At 48.8% G+C, this 21,553-nt stretch overlaps 1 protein-coding gene and 1 pseudogene across 1 annotated transcript; both read left to right on the forward strand.

The window, feature by feature from the left end:
- The first annotated feature begins 1,163 nt into the window (after nt 1–1,163).
- On the forward strand, nt 1,164–6,333 carry LOC124991038 (RIMS-binding protein 3B-like). The gene has a single exon (XM_047561699.1). The coding sequence runs from the start codon at nt 1,164–1,166 to the stop codon at nt 6,063–6,065; it is 4,902 nt and encodes a 1,633-aa protein (XP_047417655.1). The 3' UTR covers nt 6,066–6,333.
- A 2,425-nt stretch (nt 6,334–8,758) lies between these two features.
- Nucleotides 8,759–9,260, forward strand: LOC124991940 (adenylate kinase isoenzyme 6-like; annotated as a pseudogene).
- The last annotated feature ends 12,293 nt before the right edge of the window (nt 9,261–21,553 follow it).

Below are 21,553 nucleotides of genomic sequence, written 5' to 3' on the forward strand. Positions count from 1 at the left end.
CTTTCTGAGTATCCTTGGCAGTTGATGGTAAGGATGACCCAACAAGCCAGGTGTGGTGGTGCACGCCTGTAATCCCAGCAGCTCAGGAGGTTAAGCTGAGGCAGGAGGATCTGGAGTTCAAGTCAGTCTCAGCAACTTAGCAAGGCGCTAAGCAATTCAGTGAGACCCCCTCTCTAGATAAAATACAAAAAAGGGCTGGCTCAGTGGTTAAGTGCCCATGAGTTCAATCCCCAGTAACACCCCCCCCAAGCAAAAAAAAAAAAAAAAAAAAAAAAGAAAAGAACAAAAGATGAACCAACAAAGCACTGGGGTTTGGGGATGTAGCTCAGTGGTAGAGGGCTTGCCTAACATTTGTGAGGTCCTGGGTGCAATCCCCAGTACCACACCAAAAACAAACAAAAAACTCACCGAAACCAAAAAATACAAGAAACACAAGTCAGGGCTCTGACCCTCACAGCTGCCCTTCTCCTGTCACAGCTGGCACCAAATCCAAGTTGTGGATCTTGATACTTTTCATCTGAAAAATGGGCATGAAAGGAATTCCATAGATGATGTATGCTAGTGCTTAGCACCATGGGTTTCTTGGAAGAATAGATGCAGTGGAGTACAGACACCAAATACGCCCTCCCGTCAGTGGTATAGTGCTCAACTCCCAAATTTAGGCACTCTTGCTGTAGTTCCCAGTCACCTAGGTCAAACACACTGCATGAACCCCTGGTAGGGGAATTGGAGACAAGGCACTCAAGGACTCCAGAGGAAGAATTTTGGAGACCATCTGTGACCTGACCTACATACACACCTGGACCCTTTCTCCAGGCCCAGGAGCAGCGCCAAGGTTTCCCACGGGCACCTTGGTCTGTTAGGGCTGGGAAAATATCCAGTCATAGAGTAGGAAAGATGTGGGACGAGAAAGACCCCCGGGGAATCTCGGTAGGCTCAGGAGTCCTTGTCTGCCTAGGCAACACGGAGAGGTATACAATCCTTGAAGAGACACCCGAGGCAGGGACTAGAAGAACCCATCCCGAAGCGGAAGGGGCGCGTGGAGTCCCACCACGGTGCGCCGGAAGGGGCGAGCTGGGCGGTTGGCCGCGGCCGGGGCGGCGGCCGTTGGCGAGCTGTGGCCTGCCAGGCGAGGTCAGGCGTATGGCCTGGCTGCGGCCACAATGACCAAAGACTCGCCCACCCCCTTGGGTGGCGGCCGCACGTCGCCCAAGAAGCCAGGTAGCCCCGGCCCGGCGGCTGCAGTGCAGGAGGAGCAGAGACGAGAGCTGGAGAAGTTGCGGGCTGAGCTGGAGGCGGAGCGCGCGCGGGGGTTAGCGGAACGGCGGCGCTTCGCGGCCCAGACACGGCAGCTGCGGGAGGCAGCAGAGAGGGAGCGGCAGCAGCTGGCTGACCATCTGCGCTCCAAGTGGGAGGCACAGCGCTTCCGGGAGCTGCGGCAGCTGCAGGAGGAGGTGCAGCGGGAGCGCGAGGCCGAGATCCGGCAGCTGCTGCGCTGGAAGGAGGCCGAGTTGCGGCAGCTGCAGCAGCTGCTGCACCGCGAGCGCGATGGCGTGGTGCGCCAGGCCCGGGAGCTGCAACGCCAGCTGGCCCAGGAGTTGGTGAATCGTGGCTACTGCGGCCGCGCGGGGGCGCCCGAGGTCTCCGCCGCGCAATGCCGCTGTCGTCTGCAGGACGTCCTGGCACAGCTGCGCTGGGACACCGACAGCGAGCAGGCAGCGCGCATCCGCCACCTGCAGGCGGCGCTGGACATGGAGCGCCAGCTCTTCCTCAAGTACATCCTGGAACACTTCCGCTGGCAGCCGGCTTTGTCTGGACCCCCGGACTCCCAGGCAGAGAATCCCTCCGAAGAGCGGCTCCCTGAAACCGCAAGCAGTGCTCATCTCACTCCAAAGCCCGACTGTCGACTCGCATCCCTGGACGGTCTGAGTGCCCGCGTCCGCGTTCGCTCCCGTTCCCTCGATTTGGTGCCGGCGGTGTGCTCAAGTTCCGCAGCTGACCTGCTCCCCACGCGCGCCAGCTCTCTCGATTCCTTAGCAACAGAGCGTTCTTGCTCACTGGACAGCACACCGAGTTTCCCCAAGGCTTCTGAATCTGAGGCGCAAGTCTCCTCGACAGACGCCTCCATACGGGGCTCCCCAAGTCCCCCGTCACCGTCATTGCTACCGTCCCTGCCACTATCCGTACATAGGAACCCTAGCGATCCCGGGGAAGGAGAAGTCTCCCGGAAGGAGCCCTGTGATGCTCTGACGCCCTCACCACTGAGCTTGGACTACCACAAGTTGGTGAAGCAGAACTCGGAACTTGCTGAAACGTTGAGGGTGCTAGCGCGCCGCTGCTCTGGACTGCATGAAGAGAACTTGCAGTTGAGGCGCACTCGCTTCTCGGTCGAGGCGGACGAAAAGGTGAAGCGGCTCAAAGTGAAGCACGCGGAGCTGACCGGACTCGCGAGGCGCCTGGAGGACCGGGCTCGCAAGCTGCAGGAGACCAACCTGAGAGCAATGAGCGCGCCTGTGCCTGGTGAAAGCCGCGCTGGCCTGGAGCTGTGCCAGGCCTTTGCCCGCCAGCGTGCTCAGGATCTGTCAGAGCAAGCTAGCGCACTGCTGGCCAAGGACAAGCAGATCGAAGAGCTGCAGCGCGAATGCCACCTGCTGCAGGCACGCGTCGCCACCGACCTCAGCAGTGCCTCTGATCCTGGAGGAGGCGCCCCCTGCACGCAGTGGCTCAATATCAGTGACTTGGACAGGCTGCAGCGGGAGTCCCAGCGGGAAGTGCTACGCCTGCAGAAGCAGTTGACGCTGCAACAGGGCAAGAGCGACACCCGGGCGGAGGCGGGCAGCCAGAGCGTACCCTGCGAAGATGCGCGACACCAGGTGCAGGCACTGGAGCGGGAGCTGGGCGCGCGGCGTAGAGAATGTGAGGAACTGGGTGCGCAAGCGGCGGCAGCACAGCGGCGTGGCGAGGAGGCAGCAGCACAGCTGCAGACAGCACTGCGCAAGGGCGCCTGGCTGGCGGAGGAGAACGCGCGGCTGCAGGCCCAGGCTGACTGGGTAAGGAAGGTGGCTGCGGAGAACAGCGACGTGCGCGGGCAACTGGGGCGCGCGTGCCAGGAGCGCGACGCCGCCGGCCTGCTGGCAGAGCAGCTGCTGCAACAGGCGGCACGCGGGCAAGACAGGCAGCAGCAGCTGCAGCACGACCTACAGAAGGCCCTGAGTGACCTGCAGGATGCCCGGAAGGAGATGCAGGCGCTGCAGTGTCAGCCTGGCCACCCTCCCGAGCGGGAGACTAACCAAACCCCAGAATCCCAGGGTAGGGGTAGTAGAAGGGCAAAGTTCAAGCCAGGTCCTGAAGATCATGCTCTGTCAGAACAGTTTCCTGTTTGTCTCTCACAGCAGGAGAGCCCAGTTCTTGGGGAACCATCCAGTGTCCCCCAAGTGTCAGAGAGAGTCCCTGCCAGCCAGCCTCTAGACTCCAGGCCCCAGACCAAGAAAACCAGCTCCCAGTCAAACTCCTCCTCCTCCTCAGAGGTGGAATCCATGTGGGCCACAGTGCCATCTTGCCTTACTCTGGACATGGACACAGTCAGTGAGGTGGATGATCTGGAACCAGACAGTGTGTCTCCTTCCCTGGAAGTGAGGTCCTCTGAGGCTGCTGCCACTCCCAAGCTCAAGATCTTCTTGGCTAGGTATAGCTACAACCCCTTAGAAGGGCCCAATGAGCAACCTGAGGGTGAGCTGCCCCTCACAGCTGGTGACTATGTATATATCTTTGGGGACATGGATGATGATGGCTTCTATGAAGGGGAGCTTGAGGATGGCCGGCGGGGACTAGTGCCCTCGAACTTGGTGGAACAGATTCCAGAAAGCGACATCTTAGGCTGCCTGTCTCCCAAGGACCCTGACCTTGCCCCCACTATACTGCCAGCCGGGCAGAGCAAAGCCTCAGAGGAAAATAGCTCCTTACCTGGGGAAGTGCAGGAATCAGTGGATAAAGTGCCATGCCAGAAGGGAAGTGTGGCCTCCAAGACCGAAATGGCAGTAGAGATCTTGGAGTCTAATACAAAAGCCTGTTGGCTAGGCTCACCACAGAGTGTGGGGGAGCAGGACTTCTCCAAACCCCTTCTTGGGGCCAAAGGAGTGCTGTGTGTGGCTCCAATGCAACTACACCTTCAGAGTGTCACAGCCACATCAGCTGATATTACCTGGGTCTGCAGCAGTAGCAGACACCCCCATGTGGTGTACCTCAATGACCAGGAGCATGCCCTGACTCCTTCAGGTGTGAGTTACTACACTTTCCAAGGCCTACATCCTAGCACACGATACCAGGTGCGGGTGGAGGTGCGTCTGCCTTGGGACTTGCTGCAGGAGCACTGGGAAACAATGTCTTCTACCATCATCTTCAACACACCTTTAGCAGGGCCCCCTGACCCTCCACTAGATGTCCTGGTGGAGCATCACACCTTGCCAGGCTTCCTGGTGGTCAGTTGGCTTCCTGTGACCATTGACTCAGCTGGGTCCTCTAATGGGGTGCAGGTTACTGGTTATGCCGTATATGCAGATGGGCTCAAGGTTGCAGAGGTCACTGATGCCACTGCTGGGAGCACCCTGTTGGAATTTTCCCAGATGCAGGTGCCCCTAACATGCCAAAAGGTCTCAGTGAGAACCATGTCCTTCTATGGTGAGTCCATGGATTCAGTGCCAGCTCAAATCCCTGAGGACTACTTCACCTGCAACACATTACCAGAGACTCCGTCCTTTAGCTACACCTGTGGTGACCCATCCACCTACAGAGTCACCTTCCCTGTCTGCCATCAGAAGCTACTACTTGCTTCTCTGAATACCAAGGCTGGCCCCCACACTCCTGGAAGTTGTGGGGAGCCTCAGACCAAGTCTTTAGAAGCATTTCCTGAAGAACCCCCAAAGAGACAGTCCCCAGTGTCCAACCTAAGCTCAGAAGGGACTGGCAACAAAGCCCAGCCCAGAGAGGTCTGGAAGAAATACAGAAAGGACCTGCCCTTTCAGAAGAGTCCCCAGAACCACCATAGATCACTTCTGCCCAGTGACCGGTCTAGGTTGAAAGAAAACCACCATGGGCACATAAATGCCAGCAGAAGTCCTGCTCCAGGATTCAGCCATCTATCACCTGAGTGTGGACCTAGGAAAGAGCTAAGTCAGGAGAAGGCTGCCCTTGAGAAGGCCCTTAGGCAAAAACAGGATGCCCAAGTGTTCATATCTCCCCAACAAAGAACCTGCCAGCAATATGCAACTGATTTCCATGACATTTTGGAGGAGGCAGAGGTAGCATGCTTGGATCCTTGGTGCACAAAAAATCAAGAGCAGAAAAAGAAGTGCAGGCCCCACAATAGGCGAGGTCAGGCTCTGGGGGGTAAGAGAGAGTGCCAGCTCCTTGAGCCCAGTTCAGTGCTGTGTCCAACTCCATCCAACAAAGTCATTAAGATGTCCAGGGGTGGTCCTCCACAACTGGGGACAGAAGCCAACACTCCCACCAGGGTCTTTGTGGCCCTATTTGATTATAACCCTCTGACAATGTCTGCCAACCCTGAGGCTGCAGAGAAGGAACTGGCCTTCCAGAAAGGGCAGTTGCTAAGAGTATGGGGCTGTCAGGACCCCCACGGCTTCTACCATGGTGAGTGCAATGGACAAGTGGGCAACATCCCTGGGCACCTGGTGGTTGAGGTGGAGGTGGGCACAGAGTGGACTGACAAGGGGTGGCATTTGCCAGCACAGGGGCACCTGCCCTCTGTGGGACACCTTGCAGACTTTGAGAGGCTCACTAGGCCCCAGGGTAGGTTCCTCATGCCCAAAGGGAACTCCAAGAGACCCACACTGTGGACTCCAAAGACCATGATGGCGGCCCTGGACTATGATCCTAGGGACAGGAGAGCAGGATGCCGGGGAAAGGGCAAGCTGGCACTGAGGGCTGGTGACACGGTCACAGTGTATGGGCCTGTGGATGATAAAGGATTCTATTATGGTGAGTCAGGTGGCCACAGGGGCCTAGTCCCAGCCCACCTGTTGGATGACTTGTCTATTCATGGAGAGTAAGCAAGGCTCCCTGCTGGGGTGGTAGCCTCTGACTTCCCACACCCCTCTGGATGAGAAGCAAGCATAAGCACCCTCCCACAACATCCCTCCTTGCAGCCGCCTTAAGCAACATTTGCTCCAGGCACCATTGTGTAAAACTGATGGCAGTCCCTAGGTGTCCCCTAACCTCTGGGAGAAGTAGGGCTTAAGTATGAGTTGTTTCCAAAAGAAAACAAGCCAATCCCTGAGAGTTTGACTGTTTCAAAGTTGTCAATAACTATAATATGTATTTGAAGAAGTGCCTTTTTCTGTGGTCAATATGTGTTGTCTTTAGCAGGTTAACATTATACATCCATTGCCTTGTATGAAAGTCTTAAGAAAAGTCTCCATCTTAAAAAAAAAAAAAAAAGGAATCAGAATGTTATTTTTCTATTTTATGTTCAACCCCTCATTAAAATGTTCATAGAAAAAAAAAAAAAGAATATTTTAGAAGTTAAAGAACAACCAAGGGAAACATGAACATGTCTCTTCTTCCCTCTCCTGTCCAGTGGATCTACAAGTGCTACACAGAAATGTCTCCCTGACCAGGGAAGAGTAGTTGCATTCTTACTCCTTAGGGTGGGTCCTGTTTAGGGCATGCTGGTACAAAGGATCCAGCCAAAAGCCAGGGCTAAAACGTTCTGTCTGGCCAGAACTTTCCCAAGGATTCCCTGGGTTGGGGCTGTGTTGCTGGTGAACCCAGCAGGGAGTCTCACTCTATAGATTCTCCCTTTCCCAAAGTGCTTTGCGAGGGATCCTCTTGGAAGCACATTTTCTTTTGTCCCATTTTACATAAATGTCAACTGAGACTCAGGGGGTTTCCCCACAGCTAAAGTCACATGACTCAAAGCCACTTCCTCTTCCATGGTTTTCCAGGACTCCCTCTCCAGGAGGGTGGGGATAAAGGGTGGACTTCATCCTTTCTTGCTTCTGTTTGATGCTGCTTTGGTTCCCTACACCCAGCAAGGCTGTCAGAGAAAGGGTGACAGTGCAGCCAGAAATTACTGAAGCACCCCTGGGGCAGAAGCATTGGTGCTACCATTTGGTTCTATGACCAAGTCCCAGAATTGGGGCTAAAGGGTTGTTGTCCCTAGGGCTAAAGGTGGGAAGAGGGAAGGGGCAGGCTCAAGAGCTGTCCCAACCTGACACACTTATGGGCAGTCTTATCCTCAAAGAATACTTAAACTATCTGAGGAACTCTGGTGTATACCCAGACACATTATTCGTGAGCTGAAAGCCACAGGCCTCAGCAAGCGGAGGAAATCCACCTGAATATCTATGGATCGAGGGCCACTGCTATACCCTCTCATACAATAATCCATTTTTACAGCAAGAAAACAGGCTCAGACAGGTTCTGTGACTACCCTAGGGAAGGAACTCAGACCAGCTCACTACACTGGACTTCACCGCCAGCCCTTGAAGGCACCCACCACCTTTCCTCCTTTCAGGCCAATGATCACAGCTGAAAGCAACTTCTTTCACAATTGTTTTTAACAAAATTTACCATCGGCTGGGCGTGGTGGTGCATGCCTGTAATCCCAGAGATTTAGGAGGTTAAGACAAGAGGATTGCAAATTCAAGGTCAACCTCAGCAACTCAGTGAGGCCCTAAGCAACTTAGTGAGACCCTGTCTCAAAATAAAAATAAAAAGGACTGGAGATGTGACTGAGTGGTAAAAGCCTCCTGGGTTCAATCCACAGTACTCCCCCAAAAGAAATTTACCATGATAGGCTGGTGCTGTAGTTCAGCACTTGCCTAACATGTACAGAGGCTGAGTTTGGACCCCGGCACTGTGCCCGCCCCCACCCCCCCACCCCCCCCCCGCAAAAAAAATCTCCATTCCAAGAGGATCAAACCCAGGGCCTCTGTGCCTGTGTGTCAAGCATTCTACCACAGAACTCCATCTCCAGGGTGGAGACCCTTTTTAAGAGTACAGTTTGGTAGTGTTAAGTGCATTCATGTTGTTGTGCAACAGGTCTCTAGAACTCTTTTCATCTTGCAAACAGAAACTGTATCCACTAAACAATAATGCCCCATCCCCCACCCCAGCTCCTGGCAACCACTAACTTCACATGGAAACAGCTGGTGGCACCAATTATTCTGCTCCAGGGTGCTTCCAGTCATTTGTGGCTACACTGGGGAAGGCAGTGTCCTTCCTCTGACTGAGAGCATTGTTGGACATGAAGAACTAAAAGGTCATTTTACTTTTGTTTCTTTCTGATACTTAGGATTAAACTCAGGACTTTGTACATGCTTTACCACTGGGCTACTCTATTTACCCCAGCTACTCTATTTTCTATCTCTATGAATTTAAATACTCTAGGTATCTCAAATGAGAGGACTTACACAGCATTTTTCATTTTATGACTGGCTTATTTCACCGAGCTTAATGTCCTCAAGGTTCATTCATGTTGTAGCAGGTGTCAGAATTTCCTTCCTTTTAAAGGCTGAATAATATTCCATTATATGGATATACCACATTTATTTATTTATTTATTTATTTATTTATTTATTTATTTATTAGCATGTATGAGGCACTGGGTTCAATCCTCAGGATTGCATACAAATAAATAAAACAAAGTTATTGTGTCCACCTAAAACTAAAAATATTTTTTAAAAAACCTGAGCCAACCCAAAATGCAGACCAGAATTGTGCCTCTGGATCCAATCATGCAATGGAAATGTGTCACAAAAGGCCAGGAACTCTAGGGGTTGGAAAAACTACACTAGGCAAAGAACTTGCATCAAGATCAGGAATGAAATACGTGAGTGTGGGTGATTTATCTCGAGAAGGACAGAATATAATGGCTATGATCAAGAGAATGATTGTCCCATTTTAAATGAAGATAGTTAGAAAACCAAATGAGAGAAGGTGGAGCTATTGTTGATTACCATGGTTCTGATTTCTTCCCTGAATGCTGGTTTCGTATGGTTTTTGTGTTAAGAACAAATAACGGTGTAGTGTACAAAAGAATTGAAACAAAGGGTTATGGTGAGAAGAAATTAAAAGATAATATTCAGTGTGAGATTTTTCGAGTTCTTTATGGAGAAGTCATAGTATCCTACAAAGAAGAAATTGTGCATCAACTGCCCGGCAATAAACCAGAAGAACTAGAAGATAATATAAATAAGATCTTGAAATGTATTGAGCAGTGGGTTAAAGATCATAACACTTGACTGGCCACTTTACAGTCACTCTTACTGATACCTCTCTGCCCACTTCATAGAAAAAATTGCCCACATATCAGTAAATATTATTAAAATCGTGTTGCAGACCTAGCTGGTGCATAATGTAAAGATTTGTGCCTGGGTCTCTTTTTCTCCACATGAAAGCTAAATAATCTCAAACATAATGAGTATGATATTAAAAGTAAAAATTGTCATTTAATGCTTCAATTACTAAATAATAAATATTACCAAAGGAGTAGTATCTTTTATGCTTATTATAGAAGAAAATACAGATGATTTATTAAAATAAAAAGTAAAGCATCAGAAAAAAACAAATAAACCTGAGCCATATTCCAAGCCCTTCTTGTTTTTTATTTTGAGACATGGTCTCATGAAGTTGCTTAAGGCCTATCTAAATGCTAAGACTAGCCTCAAACTTGGGATCCTCCTGCTAAACCTCCCAGATCACTGGGATTATAGGCTTGCCCCACCCAGCCCAGTAAATATCTCTTCTTTACAATCTTTCTTTTTTTGTTTGTTAGTTTTAGTACTGAGGATTGAACCCAGGGATACTTAACCACCTAGCCACTTTCCTCAGCCCTTTTTATTATTTATTTATATATTTGTATATATTTTGGGGGCACCGGGGCACTCAACCACTGAGCCACATCCCCAGTCCTATTTTGTATTTTATTTAGAGGCAGTTAAATAAGTTGCTTAGTGCTTCCCTTTTGCTGAGGCTGGTTTTGAACTGGCTATCCTACCTCAGCCTCCCAAGCCACTGGAATTACAGGTGTGCGCCACCACGCCTGTCTTATTTTTTTATTTTGAGATAGTGTCTCCCTAAATTGATCAGGGCCTTGCTAAATTGCCAAGACTGACTTTGAACTCAGAATCATCCTGCCTCAGCCTACAGGGTTGCGAGGAGTACAGATGTGAGCCACCACACCTGGCTTTTCACAATCTTACAAATCACCAGATCCCTGGTGAACCCATAACCTAGAACGGTGTCTGAGGACAAGGAGCAACATGAGAGCTGCTTCTACAGGAGAGGACAGACTGGGGGATTTGCACTTTCTTCATTGACTGAGGATTGGGTACAAATATGATTCCCATTGTGGGTGGGAGAGTAATGACAATTTAGGAAGAGAATAGAAATTGTAATTCGGGGCTGGGGTTGTGACTCAGTGGTAATGCGCTTGCCTAGCACACGTGAGGCACTGGGTTCGATCCTCAGCACCACATAAAAATAAATAAGTAAAACAAAGGTATTGTGTCCATCTACAACTAAAAAATATTAAAAAAAAAGAAATTGTAATTCACACAGTTTCGGAATTAAAAACAAGGGATTCAGGTATGGTGGCACACCCTTGTAATCCCAGTGACTCCAGAGGTTGAGGCAGAAGGCTCACAAGTTTGAGGTCAGCCTCAGCAATTTAATGAGGTCCCAAGCAACTTAGGGAGAACCTGGGTCAAAATAAAAAATAAATAGGGTGCTGGGCGCAGTGTCCCATGCCTGTAATCCCAGTGGCTCAGGAGGCTGAGAAAGGAGGATCAAAAGTTCAAAGCCAGCTTCTGCAACTTAGCAAGGTCCTAAGCAACTCAGTGAGACCCTCCCTCTAAATAAAATACAAAAAAGGGCTGGGGAATGTAGCTCAGTGTTTAAGCACCCCTGAGTTCCTGAGTTCAATCCCCAGTACCAAATAAATAAATAAAAATAAAAAGGACTGGGAATGTAGCTCATTATCAATTAAAAAACAAAAAACAAAAACAAAAACAAAAAAAAAAACCAAGAATATAGAACAAGGGGACAAGGGACCTGGGGGTATAACTCAGTGGTCAAACACTTGGATTCAATCTCTAGCATTGGGGGAAAACAAAGAATTAAGGACAAGAACACTCATTTCAAAGAATCACAAATTCAATCCAATGAGGATCATGCTACCCATGTTATTCCATTATTTATTTTCATTACTGGAGATAGAATCCAGGGCCTACACTCATCAATTTTTTTTTTTTTTGGTGCTGGGTATTGAAGCCAGAGCCTCAGACTTTCCAAGCACATACTCTGCCACTTAGCTACACTCCAGCCAATTTTTTACTTAATTTTATAACCTTCCCTGACCATTGCCCCAAATCACTTAACTTTTCCCCAACAGCTCCAGATTGTCAAAACTGTGAAGTGACAACCCCATCTCTCACTCCAGCCTTTACCCTGCTCGATTTTCCCTCTGTAACCCTCATTCACACCTGGCAGTATACGTAGGTTTTTCTATTGTCTATGTGCTATCACAGGAAAGTGCTGCCTGGGCCACACTTGCCAGCTTAGACCTGCTGTCAGAAAGCAGGAAATATCTTTTTGACCCTGTAGGCCTAAAATCCAAGTCCCTCCCAGACTTGTTTGTTCCCTGCTAACTCCCCAAAGCACCTTAGGGAGTACCTCATAAACTCATAGGGGTCATCTTTCCAGAGGACCAGGAACCAGAGTTAGGTTTGGCCAATCTGAAGTTGAGCTACACTCTTCACACAGTCTTGCAACCTTAAATTCTAAATCCCAGAGGTCATGGGAAGTTTTAGTAAATGAATAAAGTATAAGGCTAGGAAAGGTAGGGCCATGGAATCATGGAGCAACTGGGCTCAGGAACCAGCACTGTATTAGACAGTGAATAATTCCAGACCATATTAGACAGCTAGGAAACCTCTCTGAGTCTGCATTTTCTTATCTATGGTAGGGTTATTTTGAACAGATCGTGTATATAGAACACTTTATCTGAGGTTAGGGACCCCAAAGAAAGACCAAGAAAGCTGGCAAGGGCACAGGAGTAGGACTGGGGAACATGTTCTAGGCTCACCTTGACACCCTGAAGGCCCCTCAAACCTGAAGACTTTGAGCAGAGGCAAGGAAAGGTCACACAGATATAACAAGGTAGGCAGGTTGCTGGAAGACAGGGTGGGTCAGGAAGAAGGTGAGTGCTTGAGTATCACCTGGACTGGGTCCTCTCCCTGGCTGACCCCATGACTTAGAGACCCTAAGCCTGTCCACTCCACATCTGCTCAGAAGGGACTGAGGGGAATGGGAAGCTCTATTGGCCAGAGAGCAGAGGAGTCTATCTAGTGGGCAAGGGGGATGGTAGAAGAATTCTGAGACTGTCTCAGACCCATCCACCTCTGCCCAGGGGCCTCTAGCCCATCCATCCCTGACCATTTGTGCCTGACTTGCCCCCTCCCACACTATGCTACTGTGTATTTTTGAAATGGAAGACTAACTGATCCATTTTAAAGTCATTGTTCAAGATCTGGAAAAGATGTCACAAGAACACAATATGAAGGACACAGTTTTAAAAAGGAGGGCTCAGAGGAGCTGGATTATAGCTCAGTGGAAGAGTATGTGCTTAGCATGCAGTAGGCTCTGAGTTTGATCCCCATGCCAAAAAATAAAGACTCAGAGACACCTCCGTGGCTTTGCACATGCTAGGCAAGTACTCTACCATTGAACTACATCCACCTTTTGGCCACATCATTCTCTTCCTGTCTCACTCCCATGGAGGTCAGATTTGGAGAAGGCTGAGTGAGGCTCATAAAGAGTCAGGTGTTCCAAGGAAGGGAGAACACCCTGGGCCAACTGTCTTGTGAAACCAAGGTTATTACCAGGTGGAGGTAGCTCTAGGATCCTGGGCATAAAGGGTTCCTGGGGCCATGATGGCACTGCAGACACCCCAATATGTTCAGCCAACTTCCAGGCTTAGTCCCTCCTGTTCCCATACCAGGTGGTTGATGAGATTTGCAGTGAGTCTATTCCCCAACAGGGAATGCCTTGTGTTTTGAGGACCCACCAATTGTTCCCTGCCCACAAGACCTCTTCACTTTTCCCATAAAACCTTGGCCCCTGGTATGGAGCTACAAGCTCACATGCCCCATTTCTCATGGGATCCCTGGAATCCCAGGTAAACCCTCCTGTTTGGCCTGGCTGTGCCTGCTTCATGGGATCTCCCCCTCCACTCTCCAGTGGGGATCAAACTTGGGAACTGGAGCATGCTAGGTAAGTGGTAAGTGCTCTAACATTGAGCTACACCCCCAGCCCTTAATCTCAGTCTTAGGGACCCACTGGTTAAGGTACTCCAGGTAGAATGTGGCTTCCTGGAAGTTAGACACCTCCTGCTCAGACAGAGAATGGGGTGGGGGCTCCATTAGATTCTGGCCCTTTACTCCCAAGTTGAGTGACCCTGGCAGTTCTTCCATTGCTTGAGTCTCAGCCTGTTTCCTCTTCCCTAAAATTGGCGTCCCAGTTGCCCTGTCCCCTTAGCCCAATCATTCCAAGTTGCCCTTCAAAAGTGCTTTCTATCACCTCTTTCGGGAAACTGTCTTCATCTACTCCTCCCTTCCTGGATACAGCCGCCCCTCCCACATGCTTGGACAACCCCAGGTGTGATCCCGCACCCTGGAATTACTCATTTACTTGCCACCTTCCCCATCAGACTGTCTTACTCCACGCGCTCCATCAATGTAAGTATCTGGACATGGCGTGGAATAGATACTGGGTGTGTGGACTGATCCCTTACTAACTTATGAAAGGCACTAATCTGCTAGTTACTAAGACCACCCCAAGAAAGGGTTGGCTTGGCATTCTTGGTTTTCTTGGTTGCTGTGGTTCCCTTTGAGAATTGACCTCTGCTGAGAACTTCACCTTGTGTGTTAGCTCATGTCCTGCTAAAAGCAGTCCTATCCAGAGTGCCGTTCTCCTGCCCCTTTATAGATGGGGAAACTCAAGCTCTGAGAAGGTCACTTGTTAAGGTCATTAAACAAGTTGGTGGCAGAGCCCTGTGTCTGAACTCAGGTGTGTTTTTTTTTGCCCCCATGCCCTTATCTGGAGGATTCCTTCCCTCACCCTGAGGGCGGGCCTGGATCTAGGGAGGAGGCCAGAGGGAGGGAGAGTCAGGAATTCAAATTGGTAAGGCTGATGGTGGGGGGAGGTGCTAGGGAGTGGTCATCAGTTAGGACTTGGGCCACAGGATGTTCTGTAGAGCCACGCTGGCGGGGGTGGGGGGTAGGGGGAAGCAGGTACAGACCTGCTGAGTCAGAGATGCCTTGGGGACTCCGGGTGGTGGTGTCTTGGGAGGTAGCTAGGGGCTAGAGCCAACAAAAGCACCCCCAAAAGGTGGATCAAGGGTAGAACTGGGCACTGAAGTCCACCCCAGGACCCTTAGGATTCAAGAGAAAGAGGCCTCAGAGAGAGCAGAGGGCCACGTTTTCCAGAAGGAGGGAGTGGTCAGCCTCCACCAGGTCAGGCAAGATAAGGGCTGCCGCGCCCAGCTCCCTCGTGATGGTGACCAGAGCCTGCTGTCCCAGCCCCTGGGGGCTTCCTGGTGTTCTGGCCATGAGGGAGATAGCCCCTTCCCCCACTGTCACATGAGGCCTCACTGGACCCTGGTGATGGGGAAAGGTTCCCCAAAGAAAACTGGAAAACCAGAATTTGGAATTTCCATGTTGTCCCCCTAGGAGGCCTTGGTTTACTCCCATTCCCTTAGGGAGCCAAGTCAGAGCCACCTGGAGGTTACTGGTATCCCCAGGACTGTTTCTCAGCCAGGATTGAAAAGGGTCTTATAAAGGTTTAGTCTCGGTCTCCTTCAACTGCTGGAAAGGAACTTTACAAGAGAAATGGAGCACCATCTAATCTTGGCCCCACTTTTTGTGCTTGGAAACTTCTGCCCATTTCTCCCCCACTTCTCCCTTTACTAAGGTCCTGCTGAGCTTCTGCCTACCCTATCTGTGTTCATTACCTCACAGTCACACAAGCCAGTGAAGCACATATGGTTTTAAGTCCTATTTTACAGTTGGGACCCACAGAGTTCTAGGGCAGTTCTAGGGCAGTTGCCTGATTGTCACGGCTAGGATTTGCATTCCCATGCACTGATCCATGGGCTTCCAGTAGGGGCGGGCCAGTCCTCTACTCCACTTTTCTATCTTAGAGAAATAGCTGACTCCCCTCCTTCATATATTCATTCACCTGAGCCAGGCATTGACCAGGCACAAGGGACCACAACATTCTGCAGATGGACTCCAGAACAGACCCTTCCAGTATAATGATGGAGGCAGGAGACCCAGGACCTGGAGGAGACAGATGAGGGAGTTTTGTTGAGATTTTCACAATTAATGATGAACATGTTAGTGCACACCTGTAATTCCAGAGATGGAAGGCTGAGACAGGAGGGTCACAAGTTTGATTCTAGCCTACCGATTTAGGCTTTCAGAAATTTAGTGAGACCCTGTCCCAAAATAAAATTAAAAAAGACTGCGGATGTACCTCAGTAGTACGTGCCCCTCGGTTCAATCCCCAATACCAGAAAATTAAAAATTAATAAATATCACAATTATTTTTCTTTCTTTCTTTTCTTTCTTTCTTTTTTTTCTTTTTTCTTTTTTTTTTTTTTTGGTGCTGGGAATTGAACCCAGGGCCTTGTGCTTATAAGGCAAGCACTCTACCAACTGAGCTATCTCCCCAGCCCCACAATTATTTTTCTAAAAAAATAAGCTGGGCATGGTGGTACACACACCCATAATCCCAGCTATTTGGGTGGTTGAGGCAGGAAGATTGAAAGTTCAAGGTTAGCCTAGGCAACTTAGTCAGACCTTGACTCAAAATTAAAATAAATAAATAAATAAAAGGGCTGGGGGGGGGCGTATGTATCTCAGTGGTAGAGGGTTTGCCTACCATATTTGAACTCATTGAACTCATGAAGCCTGAGTTCAATCCTGGTACTGCAAGGGAAAAAAAGAAACGAAAAGAAAAGAAACTCTAGAATCCAGGAGTTTGGGGCCAGCCTGAGGAGCATATCAAGACATCATCTATAAAAAATAAATCAATAAGAATATTTAAGAGCTGGGCGTTGTGGCACATGCCTGCAAGCCCATTGACTAGGGAAGCTAAGGCAGGAGGATCCCAAGTTCAAAGCCAGTCTCAGCCACATAGTGAGGCCCTAAGCAACTTGGCAAGACCCTGTCTCAAAATTAAAATTTAAAAAAACTGAGAATGAGGCTCAGTGGCTAAGTGCCCCTGGGTTCAATCTCTGCTACTAAATAAATAATGAAAGTAAAACAGAATAACAATCCCAGTAACACAGAACATTGAGTTAAATGTGAAAACTTCTCTTTCACCATTACCCTCCACGTCCTCCTTCCTCGTGGGTTTTCTGCCAGCTTTCATTCTTTTTTCTTTTTACTGGGGATTAAACCCAGGGGTGCTTAACCACTGACTCACATCCCTCTCCATTTTTTTTGACAGGGTCTCCCTATATTGCCTAGACTGGCTTTGAACTCCTGAACTCAAGGGATCCTTTTGCCCCTCAGTTTCCTGAGTAGCTGAGACTATAGGCAAGGGCTACTCATCTGGTGATCATACCACTCTCCATCCTTTAGCTGGGATTCCAGAACTGACTTGCATTCCCTGGTGGATGGGGCTCCTGCACACACCCCCATTGCAAAATTGTTCTTGCCCCACCTACTTAAAGCTCTTTAGCAGTACTCTCTGGCCACTGGGACAAAAACCTAAGATATTGCCCTGAACTAACAACACTCCCCACTTTTTGTTTCTTATCACACCGGTGGTCCCATGCCACAGTCCATGACACCAGTTCTGGCCAACACCCTTTGGATAACTCCTGAAGCCTTCTCTCTCTTTAGGACTTTGAACATGGTTCTCCCAGGCAGTCCTCTACCTCCTATTTGTATTTGGCCTTTGCCTCATCTTTAATTTACAAGAGCACCAAAGCATTATTGATCTTAGAGGACCCAGGCATGGGTTACAGTGGTGAACAAGTAGTGAGCAGTCTTGATTTACACAGAGCTCACATTCTAGCGAGGGTGAAAAAGAGTCAGCAAGGAAGCACATACATCAATAAAGTCATGATCATGCAGGGCTGGTTTGGAAATAGGAAGACAGTTTAGAGAGTTAAAAGCTACTGCTTTAGAAAGAGCAGCTAGAGTCTGGCATGGTGGCCCACACCTGCCATTTCAGTGACTTGGGAGGCTGAAAGGCAGAAGATCCCAAGTTCAAAGCCAAGCTCAGCAATTTGTGAGACCCTGTCTCAAAATATAAAATATATGGCTGGAAATGTGACTCGATGGTTAAAAGTGCCCCTGGGTTCAATCCCCAGTATGGGGGTTAGGGGAGGACTGGGGATGATTCCTGAAGTAGAACACCCTAGTACCACTCCTCAAAAAAAAAAAAAAAAAAAAAAAAAAAAAAAAAAAAAAGAGGTGGGGGAGAACTCAGCTCCTGTTAGTCACAGGGGCTGGAGTTTGAACTTATCTGTAGACCTTGGGCAGGTCACAGGCAAGCAGTTAAATCTCTTTGACCTTCAGATTTCTCATCCATAAAATGGAGTACTATAGAGCACCCCTTTCCTAGGTAGTAATGAGGGATAGTAATCTCATATTTATAAAGTGCTTTGCCCATGTATTGAATGAGGACTCAATATTGGGAGCCTAAATTAACTACCAGAATTTGCATGGGGTTCTTTCTCTTGGAAGAGAGATTTTGCCATCCAGGTGGATGACCAGAAGGCCATATTTCTTTTTCTTTTCTTTTCTTTTTTTTTTTTTTTAATTTTTTCAGTGCTGGGGATTGAACTCAAGATCTTATGCAAGCTAAGCAAGCAATCTGTTACTAACCTATAACCCCCAACCCTGAGTGCCAGGCTTCTACAGTACCATTCTGTTCCCCTTGCATCATATTCTTTATGACAGGAAGTGAATGAATTTACATGGTTTTGGGAGCAGGAGGTGAAGTGTATTAAGATAGGAGGAGAAAGGAGGGTTGCGGAAAATTTATTAATTTCATTCGACTGGTTTTTGTTTTGTTTTGTTTTTGGTACCAGGGATTGAACCCAGGGGCACTTTACCACTGAGTCACGTTGCCAATTTTTTTTTGTATTTTATTTTGAGACAGGGTCTTGCTGAGTAGCTTAGGGCCTTGCCAAGTTGCTGAGACTGGCTTTGAACTTGTAATCCTCCTGCTCTAGTTTCTAGAGCCACTGGGATTACAGGCATGCGCCACCATGCCTAGCTCATTTGACTTTTAATTGAGCACCTACTTGGTGTCAGGTATGAGCCAGGTACTGAGTCTATATGAGTAGACTCAATATTAAGATAATCTGAGGGTGAGTAGGTTGGGATTAGAGTAGATTTCCTATAGGATGTGGTATCTGAAGTAAGAGGGAGGAGGATGACGCAGGTAGAAGGTGAATGCCAGAGTTGAGAGAAAACTTGGCATATTTGAGTAAGAGAGTTTTCCAAAGTGGCCTGCCTAAGCTTGGGGTGTGGAAACTTGAGAGGTATGGGACATTCTTTTTTTTTTTTTGCGGTGCCGGGGATCGAACCCAGGGCCTTGTGCTTGCAAGGCGAGCACTCTACCAACTGAGCTATCTCCCCAGCCCCTATGGGACATTCTTGTGAGAAAATGTGTGTGGGTGTGTGTGTGTGTGTGTGTGTGTGTTATCAGGGATTGAACCTAGGGCTTTGCACACACTAGGCAAGCATTCTACCACTGAGCTACATCCCTAGTTCTTTTTTTCAGAAAAGCTAAAGAAGGAGGAAAAAAGCTCACCCACAGGAATTGAATTGATAAACCATTTGGGGAATTTACATCTGGCAGTGTCCATTAAAATAGAAAATTCCAGGACTTGGCATGCAGCTTAGTGGTAGAGTGCTTGTCCAACACGTGCAAGCCCCTAGGTACCCAGTACCCCAGTACCACACATATACAAATAATGATTGAAAATTCCCACATCATTTAACGCTTAGATTCTACTAGTAGTAAGAGCGTGTGAAGATACATATTCAAGGACTATTTTTTAAATATATTTTTCTTTTTAGCCAGGTGCAGCAGTGCACACCTGTAATCCTAGATACTTGGAAGGCTGAGGTGGGAGGATTGCAAGTTAGAGGGCAGCCTTAGCAACTTAGATAGACCCTCAGTAATTTAGCATGACCCTGTTCAAAATAAAAAATATAAAGGACTGGGGATGTAGCTCAGTGGTAAAGTGCCCCAGGGTTCAATCTCAAGTTCAAAAAAATTGAAAGCTAGGTATGGCAGCACAACTGTTGTCCCAGCCACTCAGGAGGCTGAGGCAGAAGAATCCCTTGAACCCAGGACTTCCGGGTCAGTCTGGGTAACACAGTGGGAAACCTCCAGTTAAAATAAATAAACAAACACCATTTGTGATGGCAGCTTAAAGTTCTGTTATGTGGCCCATTTAACCAATTTCCTATTGTCAGAGAGTTACTTTGTATATGAGTTCTTCATTATTATAAATAACACTTGAAATAATATTATTGTTTATTAATTTCCAAATGCCAATGAAACAGTGACTACTGAGTGCATGTTAAGTCTCAGGTGTGCCCTTAGCCACTGGAGTACAAGCTTACCACCTGGTTATACAATCAAGCACAGTATCTGCAAATGTGATTAATTTCCCCAGAATGAAATGCAGGAATACTTGTCCAAGGAAGTATAATCATTTAAAAACATTTATGGTTCATACTGCTAAATTCTCTTCTAGAACCTTTGAGGTAATTTATATGCTTCCAACAGTATATGCAAGTGAGTATCCAACAGACCTCTACCTGTTTGGTGGTTATCATTTGAAACAAATTTTTATTTTTGTAAGAAAATAGCCTCTTGTAGATTTAATTTGTATTTCTTTGCTTAGAAGATCGATTGGCTTTTTTTTTCTTCCAGTTATTTCACACAGTGAATCCTAAACTGAGCTCTATTTGTGGAATATTTCTTTTCTTCTATTTGTGGAATATTTCTTTTCTTCTTCACGAATGTTTGATATCTTCTTTTACACAGACGTTTGATATTTCCTTTTTCATGTATTGTGTTCTTACCATTTCTAGGATGTTTCTAGCTGTTCTATTCTATTTCCTCTTGGTAGGTACTGCACTGAATGAACTATAGTAGCTCTACATACCCCCCCTCCCATGACCTCCCTCTCTACTAGGGATTTAACCCAGGGCCTCCAACGTGCCAGGCAAGTGCTCTACCTCTGAGCTACATCCTCAGTCCTTATAATTTGTTTTAATTTCTGTTAGGGCAAGTCTACCCTCATTTCTTTTTCTTTGTTTCCAAGGGGTGGGGGAGATGAAAGCTGTATTTGGATATTTATTTTTCCAGGTGAAGTTACAATTTTACTTAGTATAAGAAACGTCCTTTTAGGATTACATTGAACCTATACATTAATAAGGAAAGAGTGGTTGCGTAATTAGCCTCTGTGAAGGGTTATAGAATTGAGTTTCAATCTTTACTGGAGCTAGGTCACAATTTCCCTATAAAGCAGATAGGGCTCCTTTCAGACTTCTCCTATCTTAACAGTGGTGTGTTCCTTTGTTTGGAGTTCAGAATAGAGACAGGTCCATTAAGTAACTCCCTAGAGAAGTGATCATGGCTCATGGCTTGCCCCAGCCACTTGGAAGTCCTTTTGAATGACGCCCACGAGACTTGGGTCCGAGAGGGCCAGCTTGGGCGCGCCGTTTAACCCCTGGGGCCTGCGAGGGGCTGCAGTCACCGGAAGGGGCTGGCTGAAGCAAGCGTGCTCAGGACCTCCGCGCCCTCTGAGCAGGTAGGGCCAGCTTGGCGGTGTGCGGGCGCGGGGTTCCCAGGAGGGGCTGGGGTCAGGTGTTACAGGGCTCCCATTCTTCTCCGGACCTGAACGACTCTGGCCTTCCTTGGAATCCAGACCACAGTACCTGCAGTGCTTGGGGGCTGAGTCTTGAGACTGTGGCCACAGCGGGGGCCGGAAAGCAGGGGGCACGGAGAGGTCGGGGAAACTGGGCATAGACGGCTAGGGGTCCCTGACTGGGGGCTCCGAGGGGTCAGGGTCAGGGTCAGGATTAGGGTCAGGGTCAGGCGCAGAGGGAGTCAGCCTTGAGCTCGGGGGCTAGGTATGAACCTGTGGGAGGGATAGAGGGTCCTTGTCCACAGAGGTGTGAGGTTCGAGTGTTTCGGGGGCGAGGTCGCGGTCCAGCTCCGGCCCCTAAGTCAGGATCCCGCTGGGAGTCGGGGGTCTGAGACACCAGGTCCTCCTGCATACCCCTCCCCCACAGCGCCGCGCGGCGGCCACCCGGCCCGCCCAGCACTCCGACCGCTGGCCCGCCCCGCCCCCGTCATGCCCCGCCCCCATCATGCCCCGCCCCTTCACCCCGGCCCCGCCCCGTCGCTCGCCCATTCAGATGTGGGTCAGGGGTGAGCGGGCTGCACCGACGTCACAAGCTTCCAAGATGGCGCCGAGCGGGCGGCTGTGAGC

The sequence above is a fragment of the Sciurus carolinensis genome, chromosome 8 (assembly GCF_902686445.1).
Source record: "Sciurus carolinensis chromosome 8, mSciCar1.2, whole genome shotgun sequence".
In the NCBI taxonomy this organism is placed as follows: Eukaryota; Metazoa; Chordata; class Mammalia; order Rodentia; family Sciuridae; genus Sciurus; species Sciurus carolinensis.

Excerpts from the sequence above, each read along its gene's own strand:
- LOC124991038 (XM_047561699.1), top strand. The coding sequence starts at position 1,164 with ATGACCAAAGACTCGCCCACCCCCTTGGGTGGCGGCCGCACGTCGCCC.